We start from the raw sequence: 16385 nt of genomic DNA, 5'->3' as shown, positions 1-16385 counted from the left end.
GGAGACCTGGCTGGCCGGGATGTTGCATTGGACAAGAGACCCCCGTCCCCAGCGGAGCCACAGCCCGCCCGACGGGGCTGGGAACCTGGCCGCTCCTTGCAGCCCTGGCGCGCTGGAGGGGCAGTGGGAAACCCCCTCCCCCGCCTCCGGCCGTCTGGCTCAGCTTGTCCCCCCCGCCCCCGTCTCTCTCCCCCCCCTCGTCCCCTTTCAGGAAGTCCGGGGAAGGGAGGGAGGGGGCCGGGCAATCTTCTGCGCGCCGCGGGACCCTCTGCGGAGAGAGAGAGAAAGAAAGAGGCGTCGTGGCCGGCCGGGCCGAGAGGATGGAGGCGCTGGTGCTGCTGAACGCGCTGGTCACCCGGCTGCTCTTCGCTCTGCATGCGCTGCTGGGCGTCTGGCGGGTGACCGAGGCGACGAAGGAGCGCAAGTACTGGCTGCTGGCGCTGCTGAACCTCTCGCTGTGCCTGGAAGCGGCGCTCACGCTCAAGCTGAAGCGGGGGAGAGGCTACAAATGGTGAGGCAGCTTTGCCAGGTCCCGCCGGGGCTCCAGTTCTTTGTCTTCCCTTCTCTTGGCTTCCTCCCTCTCTCCTTCCTTCCTTCCTTCCTTCCTTCCTTCCTTCCTTCCTTCCTTCCTTCCTTCCTTCCTTCCTTCCTTCCTTCCTTCCTTCCTTCCTTCCCTCCCTTTCCAAAGAGAAACTCTTCTTCTCTGCCCGATGGTGCTGCTGGCGCTTTGGTGACTTCTGCCCACGAGGCAACATTTGGATAAGCGCTCTGGAGAGCAGCCGGACACCCCCCCCCGCCCCCGGTGCAACTCTGGGTCCTAAACGTGCAGAAGACCCGCTCTGGAAGTGACCAACAGGTGACCCAAAGTTGGGTTTGGGACTCACAGCCTGTTCCAGTGCTCGTTTGATGTCGGATTCCCGCTTTTGCTCTTAGAATAAAATGACTTGGTGGACTTTGCTAACCGGCCGCTCCCCCCCTCCCAGCCTCTCCCTGGTTGAAGGAGCTTGGTCTGGGACTGGACGTCTCTAGTCCTGGGGTGGTGAGAAGCAGCAGGAGCTGAAAAGACAAGACACCTCTTCAGCAGAACCGGGCTGTGCTCAGCTTTGGAGGACGGTGGCTTCAGACACCAGTTGTTTGGCTTCCATTTTTTTAAAAAAATGAACGAGTGAGTGAATGAATGTATGAGTAGATGAATGAACTGGTGAGTCACAAGAAGGACCCTTATTTCATATTATAATGGGGGCCCTGTTGGAGACCTCCAACAGAACAGCGGCAAGTCAGTTTCTCAGCTCAAACCACACGTAGCACGAGATCCGCCGTTGAAGGAGAAATGACAACACATTTGTTAATTGAGTGCCCAGCTTATGATCAGATTGCAACCTTCTGCTGGCCAGAATTTTGCAGGGAGAGAACCCCAGCAAAGAGATTGATGCTGAATACTGAGGGCAGTTTCCACCCCTCTCAAAGGGATATAGCTTGACAGTGTTTATGAAAAAAAAAAAGCCACCTAGTTTTAAGTCACAGCTGCAAAGCCAACTCTGGAGACATGGATGCCTCTGCAGACGGCAAAACTGTGCTGATAAAAACCAGGACAGGAGAAGAAAAAAGAGGAGCGGAAAAGTGACCCATTTCCCCCCCCCCAATGGGGGAAGATTCTTGACTTCTGATCTCATCGGCATCAAGACTTGTAGTCCTTCTGAAACGCTGGTTCAGCTTTTCAGTGGGGAAAAGGATTGCATGGTCTCTGCAAGGAGAACAAAGGTGTCCTTTCAGCGTGGAAGGCAGATGGTCTACACGGCTTCCTGTTTTCAAACTTATCCACCTCTGCATACTGAAAGGCTGTTCTTATATGTGGGACTGCTATTTTCATAGACCAGAGGTCTCAAAACTCACAAGGCTGCAGGCCTCTGAAATGATAAATGGATCCACTTCTCTCTCCTTCCTGGGCCAAACCAATTAATGATTTGTGTGGAGCTCTGATGGGACAAGAACCAAATGTATTATCTCCAGCTGATGTCTCCTCTTTGCAGAACAGCCACCATCCCTTGGCTTAGGCAGAACGGACAGGGAGCAAAGGCCAAGCTAGCTTTGACCGTTCTCCCACTTTGCCTGGGCAGCCCTAGTTAAACCTGACCCCCTGCTCTAGACCTGCCTATTAGGTAGACATCCCAAAGGCATCCGTGCTTTGCTTTATTCCTGCAGGTTAGGCCTGCATCACACGAAAGTCATCTCCAAGAGGTGTTCCTTGTTTATGTACAGGTTTTCCTTGGTTTTGACGGCGTTCAATTCAAGAGTTGAGAAAGTCTTATGACGGTTCCGCTGATGGAGCTCCTGGATAAAGTCCCTGTCTCTTCTGTGATCCAGTCTCTTCTGTGATCCAGCCCCCCGATGAACGGAAGGGATCCATTTTTTCTCTCCCCTCCCCCAGACCGAATGCCTCTGCTTTATGGAGAGAGGCCCATATGTGAACAGGATGGGAAGCCTTCAGAGATGCCCTCAATCTTTTTGTGATTGTCCTTTGAGCAGCCGCTCAGCCACCCAGGTCAGGAGCTGGCATGCTTCTGACGAAAAATGGACCCTTCGGTGCATTTTTCTCCACTTCTCTCACTGGTGATGCAGGTTCATTTCAAAACCTCCAATCCAGCATCAAGCTGTCTGTCCACCAAGAAGCCTTTGAATTCCAGCCAATTATACAGGTCCCTCCTATTCCTTCTGTTGGACAATGTATTCTACTCTTTTGTTTGAGAAAAGCTTCAGAGTTCTTGGATTCGTATCTGGACTGACGTCTTTGAAGTTTAAATTCAAACTGTTCCAATAAACAGTTAAGTATTTAAGCATTTAAGGATCATCTACCAAGTATGCCTTTTATTCAGCTATTAAACGGAGGGCTTGAGAAATCATTGAGATTATCTTGGACAACTAGAATAATCAACAGTCAGTGCCAGATGGTGCAAAGCCGAGCTGTTTAATGGAAATTAAAGCCGAGATATTTTGGATAGGGAATTGTATTTATTCATTCAATGTATTTGTTTATTAAACGCATTCGCAGAGCCACCCATCTCCCCTTCAAAGGAGACTTTGGATGTCACACAACAGCCAGTATGAAACTGATAAAAGTCTAAAAAGTCGCAGTAATAAATAGCCTAATGACAAAAATACTGATCCTGGGTGGAGGTAGGATAAAAATGGCTCCCTCAGGATGGACTCCTCAGACAGATCTTCCAGTTGGTTGGATGTTCCACGATGATAGTTGAGGCTCACAACAATGCAAAGGTGAGAACGGAGAAGATGCTTAATGGATTCAGAGGCAGTCAAGTAAGAGGCTGGGAAGAACACGGTGACCAGACCACCTGCCTAGGGACAAGCAGGTGATCCCAAGCACTGTTGCAGACAGATAGTTTTGGCAAAGCCCCAAGTCAGAAATGACTGAATGTCTGAACATCAACCAGAAGGCCTTTGAATTGTATCTCCTCTGCAAAATACCATCTTGTATAACTTTAAGAGTCATGGCTGAAGGGTCAACCTGAGGCACAGAGGTCTGGATATGGACCATTGGTCAGCAGATATCACCCAGAGAAAGAGGTCCTTCCCATAGCCACCTCAGCCATCTTGGAAGCAGGGTGTACCCAAGTGTCTAGGAAGACATCCTTGTCTTTCTTTTCGTAAAAGCAATTCCTGTCCTTTCGGATGCAGCCTGTATTTCATCCTTCTGTCACAGGCTGGCGTTGCTCTATCACCTGTGGTCATGGACCATCCTCTTCCTTGTGTTCCTTCCTTCCTTCCTTCCTTCCTTCCTTCCTTCCTTCCTTCCTTCCTTCCTTCCTTCCTTCCTTCCGTCTCTGCGCCCTCTCTTTGCTGCTAAATTACAGTACTGGCCAAAATTGTGGAAACCTTTTTGGGAAAAGTGTACATTTGAGGTTTGATGGCTAATAACACTTTTTGGGGGGAGTAGTACCACAAAATTATACATCAATGGGAAGATAATTTAATCAAGAATGTAATGCAACGTAGTTTATTCAATTATCTGCACCGTATTCTATGAAAAGTTATAGCCAAATAACCAGAAAAAGGAAGCACAATTTGCTTAGGTTGATCTCAGGTAGCTTTCCTTCATCTGATTGTAGCTTTCCTTCATCTGATTGTAGCTTTCCTTTATCTGATTGTAGCTTTCCTTCATCTGTCAGGTAGCTTTCCTTCATCTGAGCGTGAGTGTTTAGAGAACCAATCAGATGTCATCTTATTTTGGCAATGAGCCAATCAGATCACAGTAGGATTCAGTGATTGATGTCCTGTATTGAAGCTGAGAGGAGGACATTGGTCAGTGTGTTATGGGATGGCTATCCAGTTGGTTGGGGTTTTTTGTGTTCTTTCATTGAGTGAGCTTGTAAAATGTAATAAAATTAAAGTCATGGTGCAAAGAGTTGACCGGTTGCCCAGAAAGCGATGTAAAATAGTATTTATTAAGTGAACAAGGCTACAGTTATAAAGAAACTAGAAGAAAAAATGGTGAAAACTTAACCAAAGGTGGCATTTCTACTGTACACTTTTCCCAAAAGGTCTCCACAATTTTGGCCGCTATTGTATACTTTTAAACATAACTGGAGGAGGAATCATTGCAGCTGCAGATAATTACTTAACTTGATCATCATGGAGCTTGCTATATCCTACAGTGGCCTCCTGAAGACCCAATTGATACCAGTTATGGGTATCCACGAAACTGGGGTAATGGGAGGCACGTGGCATCATGACATCGTCGTGCCATGTCATTTGCGCAATCGAGGATGTCATATCATTGGGGCTCCTTTAGAGGTCCTTGATTCCTGCTGATCACATGGAGCTCGCCCTGCTGTTTTGCTGGGATCCGTATTTCTTCCAGAGCATTTCTTCAGATCCCCGTTGAGCTTTCCCCCTTCCAAACATCTTGCTTGCCTTTTTGAGGCAACCAAGGCCAGTAGATGCTGGGACTGGCCTGTTCAATTCCCAGGCAGGTTACTTGACGTGCCTCTTCTCCCTTACTCAGCACTTCACAGCAATATAAAACAACCATGACGTTATTTCTGGTTGCCTCCTTAATAAAAAGGCTGGAAGGTGGTGCTACAGTCACTTTTAATGAGGATCCTGGAGGGAGGAACTGCAGAGCTTGGCCAAGAATGTTTTCACGAGGCACCTCCTCCTCCCAGAGAATCAGCAAGAGAAGAGAAGCCCGTTGATGAAAGACGATCAGCTTCGCTTGCGGCCAGCTGGACGGGGTTGAGGAGGCAGAAACCCTGGTGGGGCTCAGCCTCCAGGCCAGCCTCCCTCATGCAGCTTGCAAAGTGTCCCCCCCCCCCTCCACAATCTTCCATGATTCCACACCTGACTTACAGTAGTGGCCAAAATTGTGGAAACCTTTTGGGAAAAGTGTACAGCAGAAATGCCACCTTTGAATTAAGTTTCCACCCATTTTTCTTCATAACTGTAGCCTCGTTCGCTTCATAATTTGATTTTACATCGCTTTCTGGGCGACCAGTCAACTCTTTGCACCATGACTTTAATTTTATTACGTTTTACAAGCTCACTCAATGAAAGAACACAAAAAACTCCAGCCAATCACATAACACACTGACCAATGTCCTCCTCTCAGCTTCAATAGAAGACATCAATAACTGACTCCTACTGTGATCTGATTGGTTCATTGCCAAAATAAAATGACACCTGATTGGCTCTCTAAACACTCACGCTCATTGGCTACAATCAGATGAAGGAAAGCTACCTGATATCAACCTAAGCAAGTTGTGCTTCCTTTTTCTAGTTATTTGGCTATACCTTTTCATAGAATACAGTACATATAATTGAACAAACTATGTTGCACTCCATTCTTGATTAAATTACCTTTCCATTGATATATAATTTTATGGTACTACTCCAAACAAAAAGTGGTGTTATTAGCCATCAAACCTCAAAAATATATTTTTCCCAAAAGGTTTCCACAATTTTGGCCACTACTATATGTTCCAGTAGCCAGACGGAAACATGTCTGTGTTACCATTTTCTCACTGAAAAGGCTGGGCAGGAAATCTCTATGTAGAAAGTTGTAAATTCTCCTCCCTTTTGTCTTCTCCTCTTTCTTGCTTTTCTAGAAAAGAGGAAGGATGAAGAATCCCACAAATAAAAGCTCTGGGACCCTTCAGTAGGGCATTTCAGACTTTGAAACCACAAGTTGCAATCAGGGAATCCGTATGTCACCTCTAACTCCTGAGCAAAAATCCCCCCCCCCCTTGGACCAGCCCCTTCCTGACATGCAGCTAGGGCAGGGGTAGGCCACCTTGGCTCTTTTATGACTCGCGGCCTTCAACTCCTAGAATTCCTGAGCCAGCCATGCTGAGGAGAAAGAGAGAGGTTTCCAAGCTGAGCCATGCTGGCTCAGGAATTCTGGGAGTTGAAGTCCACAAGTCATAAAAGAGCCAAGGTTGCCTACCCCTGCCCCAGATGGTGGGCAAGGAGTTTTGGTTGAAGATCAAGGGTCTGTACAAACAGGCGGTCCAGGGGAAATGCACAGAGAGCTGAATTAGCTCAAGGACCTCACCAATGATGGGCCTACCACAGGGATAGGCAACCTCGGCTCTTTTATGACTCATGGATTTCAACTCCCAGAGTTCCTGAGCAAGCATGGCTCAGCTTGGAAACCTCTCCCTTTCCCCTCAGCATGGCTGGCTCAGGAATTCTGGGAGTTGAAGTCCACGAGTCATGAAAGAGCCAAGGTTGCCTACCCCTGAGCTAGGGAGCCAGCTTGCTTTCAGTTCCTCTGCTCTTGTCTTCTGAAGGATGAAGGAAGGATTGGAAGAACAGGCAGCCCTGCTGCTTTGGAAGTGCTGCAGAGGGTGGGGCGAAGGCGAGCGAGGGGGCATTCGCCCAGTCTAAACTCTGCCTCCCTTTGCAAATGTTGAGGCCCCTGGAAGCAATGCATAAGCCAGGGATGGGGAGCAGTGGATTTTCCCTTCCCTCCGTTCCTTCTGCAAAGGGTCCCCAAAGAGTTGGGTGGTCAACGTGTTTGTGGTTTCAACTGCAGACTGTGGAAGAGGTGGGGGGGTCAACCACTCACCGCCCATTTCCAGCTGACAAAATGGCCCCATTCAAAAAGCCCACAACCAGCCCCATTGCAGCTTCCTTTCTCCCACGTGGCCTTTTCTTCCGAGAAAACGTGGAACTGCCATTGATTTTTCTAAGCAAGCCGCCGGGTCCTCCGGAGAGCTGAAAGTCCCAAGGTTTTACTGGCTGCCTCGGTTCTTGGCGCTTTGTTGCCTGCCTGTTTCCAAGGGAAGCTTTTTAAAAATTCAGCTGGGTGATGGGAAATCTAGTGGATGCCGGCGGTGGGCATACGAATGTCCACATCCGCCCCAGGGCACCGGACACCCCACTTGTTCCTTCAGTGTTTTGACAGTGAATTCTGTCATGGTTTCTCAGTGTGCTAAACCCAACACTTTTTGTCCTTTCTCAGGTTTTCACCCCCGATCTTTCTCTATCTCATCAGCATAGTGCCCTCATTGTGGATTCTGGAACTTCAGCCTAAAAATCAGGTACTGGTTCTGCGATTTCTTACTATACATGATGGAGAAGGAGGGAGACTGTTTGCTTGGGCAAAGAAAGCCGAGCTGCCTGGAAGCCAATTTGGGCATCAGTTACTGTATTTTTATATCCTGAATTCAAGAAGCAGTTTCCTCTGGGCTTTCTACCTGAGGTACGGAATTAATAATAATAATAATAATAATAATAATAATAATAATAATAATAATAATGATAATGATGATGATGATGATGATGATGACAAATTTGGCATTGACAAATTCGCTATTAGTCAATTGCAAAAGGCAGCTTTACTAGGAACTGCTTCCATCCTGCGACGATATCTGTAATACCATCAAACATCCACATCTGCCTATTCCAGGTCCTGGGTAAGGACTCGATAGGTAGACAAAATGCCAAATCCAGTCTGAACATCTGGCTGACTGTGCGATGATCCATAATAATAATAATAATAATAATAATAATAATAATAATAATAAAGTTGGAAGGGACCTTAGTGGTCATCTAGTCTAACCCCCTGCTCAGGCAGGAAACCCTATACCATTTCAGTCTCTTCTTAAAAACTTCCAGTGTTATAGCATTCACTGCTTCTGGAGGCAGGTTGTTCCACTGGTTAATTGTTCTAACTGTCAGGAAGTTTCTCCTTAGTTCTAGGTTGCTTCTCTCCTTGACTAGTTTCCATCCGTTGCTTCTTGTCCTGCCTTCAGATGCCTTGGAAAATAGCTTGACTCCCTCTTCTTTGTGGCAGCGCCTGAGATACTGGAAGACTGCTATCATGTCCCCCCTCATCCTTCTCTTCATTAAACTAGACATACCCAATTCCAGCAACCGTTCCTCATATGTTTTAGCCTCCAGTTCTCTAATCATCTTTGTTGCTCTTCTCTATACTCTTTCTAGAGTCTTAAAATTAGGCAATGATACAACACCGACATTTCTTGGTGCACCTTGAAGGATGTGAGTTGTAATTGATATGCAATCAACTTGGTGCACCTTGAAAGAAGTGAGTTGCTCGTGCACGGTCCCTTGTTAGATTACCTTTAAAGGGGGCATTTTGTATTTCATTTGCATTTCTCTTGCTGCCGTTTTAGTACAGCACCAATTAAATGAATGTCCCCAAGTCATGGTTCATTGGCATTTCACACTCAATACAGCAGTTGCAACAAAGTAGGACTGAGTAATTGTATAACATTAGCTTAATATTCTGACCAATTCACTGTAGCCACACAGGAGAATTATGGCACAATCCAAAGATTGTCCAGTTGTTTTCGCTGTGCTACATCTTCCTGGCATAAGTGAGCCATGCGGGTCCTGTGTACAGTAGTGGCCAAAATTGTGGAAACCTTTTGGGAAAAGTGTATTTTTGAGGTTTGAAAAGTGTGTTTTTGGGGGGAGGAGTAGTACCCTAAAATTGCATATCAATGGAAAGATAATTTAAATCAAGAACGTAATGCAACATAGTTTGTTCAATTATCTGTACTGTATTCTGTGAAAAGTTATAGCCAAAGAACTGGGAAAAGGAAGCATAACTTGCTTAGGTTGATATCAGGTAGTTTTCCTTCATCTGAGTATGAGAGAGAGAGAGAGAGAGAGAGAGAGAGAGAGAGAGAGATATGCTTTATGCTTTCTGCTGCTTCCTGCTGAGATGCAGCAAATAAGCTTGTCAGCTTGTCCGAGAACAGCATGAGGCCACTCTCTTTTTTACACACACACACACACACACACACACACACAGAGAGAGAGAGAGAGAGAGAGAGAGAGAGAGAGAGAGAGATATGCTTTATGCTTTATGCTGCTTCCTGCTTCCTGCTGAGATGCAGCAAAGGCAGGAGCCCTGCCCAATAAGCTTGTCCGAGAACAGCATGAGGCCACTCTCTTTTTTACACACACACAGAGAGAGAGAAAGAGAGAGAGAGAGAGAGAGAGAGAGAGAGAGAGAGAGAGAAGGGAAGCACAAGTGCCTCTCTCTGTCTCTATCTCTCTGCAAATGGTGGAGGAGGCTGGGAGCCGAAGGAGAAGGCTTAAAGAGCCACCTGCAGCTCTGGAGCCGCGGGTTGCCGACCCATGGTCTAGCTGATCTGAATCGCTTCTCCCTGGATTCCCACTGCATCTTCTTCCTCGCTAGGCTCCCCCGCTGCTTTAACCCCACATGGATTGCCCACAGCAAGGGGGCACCCCCAAGGCTTTGGAGAGCCAGTGAACTGTCAAGGGGGAATCTTTGAGACCCTTCCATATCAGGTCTGTGCAGGACCAGAGCTGAAGCTGTATTTTCATTGCAGCTTTGTCCCAACGAATACGAGCAGCTTGTGAAGAACCACAGTGGAAAAGCCAGACCCGGTTACGGAAATGAGACCACAGCGAACAACATAATGGAAAAGGTAAATATGGAGGTGCTGGTTGATATCTCATAATCACCATTTGGATTTATTTTATTTTTTTTTTTGAGTTAAAATATATTTCCACAGCAACAACAGCCTTGGGGGAGCAACAAGGAAATAGAATTACACCCGTGCGATCCCAGAGATGCTAAATGGGATTAAAACCATGACCACATTGTGCCTGCCCAACGAGGAGCACTGAGATGATAAATATCTTTTTCAATAAAAGCAAATCTAGGTTCGGGAGAGCCAACTGTGTAAGAACGAATAGATAATTTCCTCTGGCCATTGGGGGGGAGAGGGGGAAAAAAGAGTCTCTTGGATTCAATCCTCCCCCCTCCCATAGGTGTGCAAGGTGGGCCAGGACCAGAAGCCCTTTCTCCAAAGAGAATCCCCCCTCCCTGCCTCCTCTGCCCTCGTTTTTCTGCTTTCTGACCTTTGCTTTCGCTGCAGCTGCAACAGGCCCAGGAGTTTGTCAACACGCTCTCCAAAATGTGTGAGCCCATCTGGACGCTGAGCCTCCACCAGACCTTCCTCCTGCTGCTCATCCTGGGCCGTTGGCTGCTTCCCATCGGCGGGGAGATCACCAGGGACCAGCTGTCTCAGCTGCTGCTGCTCTTCGTGGGCACCGCCGCAGACATCCTTGAGTTCACCAGTGAAACCCTGGAAATAGAGAACGTCCGGTAGGGCTCAGGTGCTCTTGACCAGGGCTTTTCAACCAGTGGTACTGGTACCACCTGTGGTACATTGGCACCTGGCAGGTGGAATGCGAGCATCCTAGAAAAGGGGTAGCGGGGCAGGGGAATGAGCTGAACCGGTGGCAGCACCACACAAACCTGAGCGAGAGATGGCTGGAGCTGCAGGGCTATCAGGGCTCAGCAGAAGCACCAGGATCAGTGCCGCTTTCCAGTTGATCGGTGCTTTTTTGGGGCTGTCAGGGCTCAGTGGAAGTGCCAGGATCAGCGCCAGGCTCCAGCTGGAGCTCAGCGCTGATCCTGGCGCTTCTGCTGAGCCCAGAAGAAGCGCCGATCAGCTGGAATGTTGCAGCATCTCCAGGGTCTTGTGATTTACATTCAGAGGCTTGGCAACTGATTCGTATTTATGGCGGTCACAGTGTCCCAGGGTCATGTGAAGTGACCAAAACCTGCTTCAACCACCCAGCAGATGGGGGGGGGGAATAAAAACCAAACACCCCCCACCCTTGCTGCCAATCCCCAACAGAAATGCTCTCAACAATGAAAACCTCGGACAGGAGAAAGAGCACCGCTGGGTGGGCAGGCAGACGTCTTGCTCGGCTGTGGCTTGGGGGGGGGGCACTTTTTTCAGTGGCATTGTAACTTCGAATAGTCACTAAGTGAACCGTTGTAAGTCGAGGACTACCTGTACTTTATCACTTTTTTCCTTTTTTTTGGGTCATCAAATTTTTGACACCTTGCTAGGCGACTGGTGGTACTCGGATATTGCCATATCCTAAAAGTGGTACAATGGGTGAAAAGGTTGAAAAGCCCTGCTCTTGACTCTGCAGCTGCACCCAAAATGGAGGAGGCAGCCTGTTCTTCCATCCTTCTGTCCAGCTGTTGCCTGCTGCCCCACCCTCCGATTTTCCTTATACCTGCCATGCTTGTGAATAAGCCAGAATGATAGGATGGTGAATTTAATTGTTGCAAAGGCTTGTAAAAGGGGGAAGATGAAATCTTTATTCTGATTAAAAAGGCAGCGGTATTTTTCTGTTACTCTCAAAGGAAGCCTTCTGCCGTCACTGGCCTTTAGTCCTTGTTAGCTCTAGTCAAAGTGGGGGATGCCTCACCCTTTTTCAAAAAGCGGTGCCCTAAAGTTGTTGGTTTTTTTTTTTTGTAAAAAGTTTTTATTTTCAATTTTACAATACATTACATTCTTAAAAATACTTCAGATAAAAAAAATAAAACAAATTAATACACACCACTTTCGGTATTGCTCACCCATTTCCCCCCAAACCGCATCCTCCCTCTAACCAACTTGCCCTTTTCCCTCTTCTTCCTCTTCCTCACTCGCCCCCTCTCCCCTTCTCCTCAACCTTCCAACTTGCTTCTCCCCTTCTTCTATCTTCTTGCTCCAGATGCGGTCCAGGGGAAATGCCCGAGCAATTCCTCTCTTCAAATTGAAACATCAATATTATATACAATAAAACTATTTCTACTTATCTGAGTTACTTAAACTTCAACCCATCCTCCCCCCACCCCCCTCCCCCCACCCCCCTCCCCCCCACCCCAACTTCCCAGAGCAAAGTACAGGGTTATACAAATATATTAAACATAATCTATTTAAGTTTACTAATTATACAATAATCGAAATCATACTAACCCCTAACTCTCTTCAAACTTTAACATCGTATGTTTATAAACAAATTCATTACTCATAAAATAAATGAAACTTTGTAGTTCCATACTTCTTCTGAACATATTCTATCCATCTTCTCCATGCGTTAAAATATCTCTCTTGTGAATGATCCTTTAAATAAGCAGAAATTTTAGCCATTTCTACTAAATTAGAAACCTTAAATACCCATTCTTCTAAAGAAGGGAGAGTATCCTTCTTCCAATATTGACCCACCAATAATCACCAATAATCTTAAAAACCCTAAAACTGGTTTTTAAACTCATTTAAATTTGTATAAATTCAAGGCAATGAAACAAGTTAAAATTCAGAGATACAGATCATTTATTCTCCCATAGATGGGAAGTTTGGTTTTCTGAAGCCTGGTCTGCTATTATAAAATGGATGATTTGGTACAGTAAAATAACTTTAAACTTATTTCCTTCACCCAGTTTCATTATTTCCAACCCACAATATTCCCTCACTCTCATTTTATGAATTCTTCTTCTTGTGCCATATCCGCTATCAGACGTTGGCGATCCTGTTTTTATCAGCAGCCACACAAAAAAGTGCTGCAGAGTTTTGTCCAAACCCAGTCCCTTAGATTTTGAAGCCATGATGTTCTTCTTCTGCCTGGACCTCATTTGCCTTCAATCTTTCCCTGGAGAATTCAATGGAGTATGCCGTATTTTTCTGGGTGTCGCGTCACATGTCCGAAATATTCTAACTTTCGTTTTTTAATTGTTTTGATGATTTCCCTTGGCTTTCCCAGGCGGCTTATCACCTCCTCATTTCTGATCTTGTCAACCCAGCTTATACATAACAGCTGCCTGTTTAAGTCCACATTTCAATGCTTCTAGTGTCTTCAGGTGGCCTTCGGTCAGAGACCAACTCTCTACTCCATAGAGCAGGATAGAAAAAATATAGCATCTGACAAGCCTGATTTTCAATCTTAGGCTTATGTCGTGACAGCAGAAGACCTTTTTCATTTTGAAGAATGTGGTTTAAGCTTTCTCTATCCTTGTCTTTACTTCAGTGGTCATGTCCCATGTCCCAGTGGTCATGTTCTATAATTTATGAATTATAGAGACGAATTCTAATTTTCCATTGTTGGAGACCTCCTTAATCTAACCAATGTGTCTGGTCTAATTATGCCAGTGCCTTGTCTCTAAAATGCTTGCCTTTCCTTTTTCCAGGAACAAGGATGCTCTGGTATATGTCATTCTAGCCGTGTGGACCTGGAGCATGTTGCAATTCCCTCTGGATCTAGCAGGTTGGTCCTGTCAGTGTTTCCCCAGGATTGTGCTCAGGCTCATATGATGCTCTCTTCCTCCTCCTCAGAAGCTGCTTCAGCTGGCTTTCTTTGGGCTGGTCCCTCCAGGGTGGAACCGTGGAAAGGCCAGTCTGAAGGCCCAGACAGGTGAGGCATCATTGTGAAAGAAAGAAGGAGAGACCCTTGGACAGATGCAGGGACAGCCAAGGAGGCGGACAAGAGGCTGGAATGTCTTATGAGGAAATAGATCCATCTTTAACTATAAATAGATGATAGATAGATAGATAGATAGATAGATAGATAGATAGATAGATAGATAGATAGATAGATAGATAGATAGATAGATAGACGGATGGGTGAGTGGGTGGTGGGTGAGTGGGTAAGTACACAGACAGACAGACAGACAGACAGACAGACAGAGTAGTGGCCAAAATTGTGGAAACCATTTGGGAAAAGTGTATTTTTGAGGTTTGATGGCTCATAACACCACTTTTTGTTTGGAGTAGTACCATAAAATTATATATCAATGGAAAGATAATTTAATCAAGAACGTAATGCAACATAGTTTGTTCAATTATCTGTACTGTATTCTATGAAAAGTTATAGCCAAATAACCAGAAAAAGGAAGCACAACTTGCTTAGGTTGATATCAGGTAGCTTTCCTTCATCCGATTGTAGCCAATGAGCACGAGTATTTAGAGAGCCAATCGGGTGTCATCTTGTTTTGGCCATGAGCCAATCGGATCACAGTAGGATTCAGTGATTGATGTCCTGTATTGAAGCTGAGAGGAGGACATTGGTCAGTGTGTTATGTGATCGCTATCAAGTTGGTTGGGGGTTTTTTTATGTTCTTTCATTGAGTGAGCTTGTAAAACGTAATAAAATTAAAGTCATGGTGCAAAGAGTTGACTGGTTGCGCAGAAAGCGATGTAAAATAGTATTATTAAATGAACAAGGCTACAGTTATAAAGAAATGAGAAGAAAAATGGGTGGAAACTTAACCAAAGGTGGCATTTCTACTGTACACTTTTCCCAAAAGGTTTCCACAATTTTGGCCACTACTGTAGATAGGTAGGTAGGTAGGTAGGTAGATAGATAGATAGATAGATAGATAGATAGATAGATAGATAGATAGATAGATAGAAACAGATAATTGATTTACTTAGGAAATGCTGACCTTATGCATACAAAGTTCTAGTTTTGTAAGTTACATCTTAGAAGTCATCACAATGTGAACACTAAACTTGGCTAAATGTGGTTTAGTCAGAAAATGACAATTTAAAGAATGAACTGTGAGACAGGCTCAGCCTGGCTTAGAAACCATTGCTTTGTCTGACAACGTTGTCTTTGGATGATTTATGACATGGGTTTCAACCTCCCGAAAGTAATGCCCTTTTCTTTCTTTCTTTCTTTCTTTCTTTCTTTCTTTCTTTCTTTCTTTCTTTCTTTCTTTCTTTCTTTCTTTCTTTCTTCCTTCCTTCCTTCCTTCCTTCCTTCCTTCCTTCCTTCCTTCTAGTGCAACATCTCAACTCTGATCGAGCAGCTTCCTCCGCAAAAGTTTTTCACCTGCTCCTCTGCAGACACAGTGCCGATCTGTGGAACATCGGGATCAGCTTGTTCATCCAGGACGGCCCTTTCCTGGTGGTGCGCTTGATCCTGATGGGCTATTTTCAAGTCGTGAACCAGATGCTGGTGTTTTTTGCTGCCAAGAATATTCTGATCGTGATGTTGCAGTTGTATCGCCTCGTGGTGCTGTTGCTCGACTTCCATGCCTCCCTCCAGTGCAGGGCAAACAGCCAGAAAAGAGCCACTTCCAGTTGCCCCTGTGAGTCCAGCTCCATCAACCTCCCATCCAATGGCCTGCTGGATGGAGGGGAGTCTACTGCCCTGGAGGACACCTTCCCAGACTCAGTTGAGTGCCTGTGAGGGAAGGTCTCTTCTGCATCAGGACCAGCCCTTCCTTCCAGGGACCAATGTTCAAATGGGCTGGCCTCAGCAACCAGCCTGTTTTCCCACTGTGAGATGGAGGTCCCATCCTAAGAGCAAAGGGGAGATATTTGAGACAGGAGAAAACAAAATCCATTCTATTGGTTGGGTGGATTGATTGATGCGGTATCCACGGTATTTATCCACTATATATCTGATGAGACTCAGCTGAGGCTGTTTTCTGGTTGGACCTTTTTTTTTTTTAATGTGTGACATTTGTGGACTCCATGATTGCCTTCAAAGCCCTGCAATAGCAGAATCTTTACCTGAAATTCAGGTCTACGTCTGGGGCATCCTGCAGGTCCCCTTGATCTGGTCTGAGATCATGTTGACGACGATACGGAGGTTCAAATAAATGGGGAGAGCATTTTGCTGCTTCCTATCTGTCATGGACACATTATGTATTCAGTGAATGCAACAATGGCTACTTTTACAGTTGCTTTTTCCTAGTATAGGTTGAGGATGGCATGGCTTGCCATAGCAGGATTTCAGAGTCTTATGTGACGCTACAATATGTTCAAGTGTTGTTGTTGTTAGTTGCGAAGTCGTGTCCGGCCCATCGCGACCCCATGGACAACGTTCCTCCAGGCCTTCCTGTCCTCTACCATCTTCTGGAGTCCATTTAAGCTCATGCCTCCAGCTTCAGTGACTCCATCCAGCCACCTCATTCTTTGTCATCCCTTTCTTCTATTGCACTCAACCTTTCCCAGCATTAGGCTCTTCTCCAGTGAGTCCATCCTTCTCATTAGGTGGCCAAAGTATTTGAGTTTCAACTTCAGGATCTGGCCTTCTAAAGAGCAGTTGGGGTTGATCTCCTCTAGGACTGACCGGTTTGA

General features: G+C 45.9%; 1 protein-coding gene across 1 annotated transcript; it reads left to right on the top strand.

Moving 5' to 3' along the window:
- The first annotated feature begins 285 nt into the window (after window positions 1-285).
- Window positions 286-16149, top strand: TMEM26 (transmembrane protein 26). The gene is made up of 6 exons (XM_039360009.1): window positions 286-511; window positions 7478-7556; window positions 9840-9938; window positions 10392-10621; window positions 13487-13563; window positions 15080-16149. Exons 1-6 carry the CDS (start codon window positions 321-323, stop codon window positions 15487-15489), a joined length of 1086 nt encoding a protein of 361 aa, XP_039215943.1. The 5' UTR covers window positions 286-320; the 3' UTR covers window positions 15490-16149.
- Window positions 16150-16385: the final 236 nt, after the last annotated feature.

This window comes from Crotalus tigris, unplaced genomic scaffold (assembly GCF_016545835.1).
Source record: "Crotalus tigris isolate CLP2741 ecotype Arizona unplaced genomic scaffold, ASM1654583v1 scf7180000019147.1630427, whole genome shotgun sequence".
NCBI lineage: Eukaryota > Metazoa > Chordata > Lepidosauria > Squamata > Viperidae > Crotalus > Crotalus tigris.
This window is presented reverse-complemented; position numbering and strand designations above follow the sequence as displayed.

Excerpts from the sequence above, each read along its gene's own strand:
- TMEM26 (XM_039360009.1), top strand. The coding sequence starts at position 321 with ATGGAGGCGCTGGTGCTGCTGAACGCGCTGGTCACCCGGCTGCTCTTC. Across the intron at positions 9,939-10,391 it reads CGAACAACATAATGGAAAAG|CTGCAACAGGCCCAGGAGTT; the intron begins GTAAATATGGAG and ends CTTTCGCTGCAG. Across the intron at positions 10,622-13,486 it reads CTGGAAATAGAGAACGTCCG|GAACAAGGATGCTCTGGTAT; the intron begins GTAGGGCTCAGG and ends TCCTTTTTCCAG.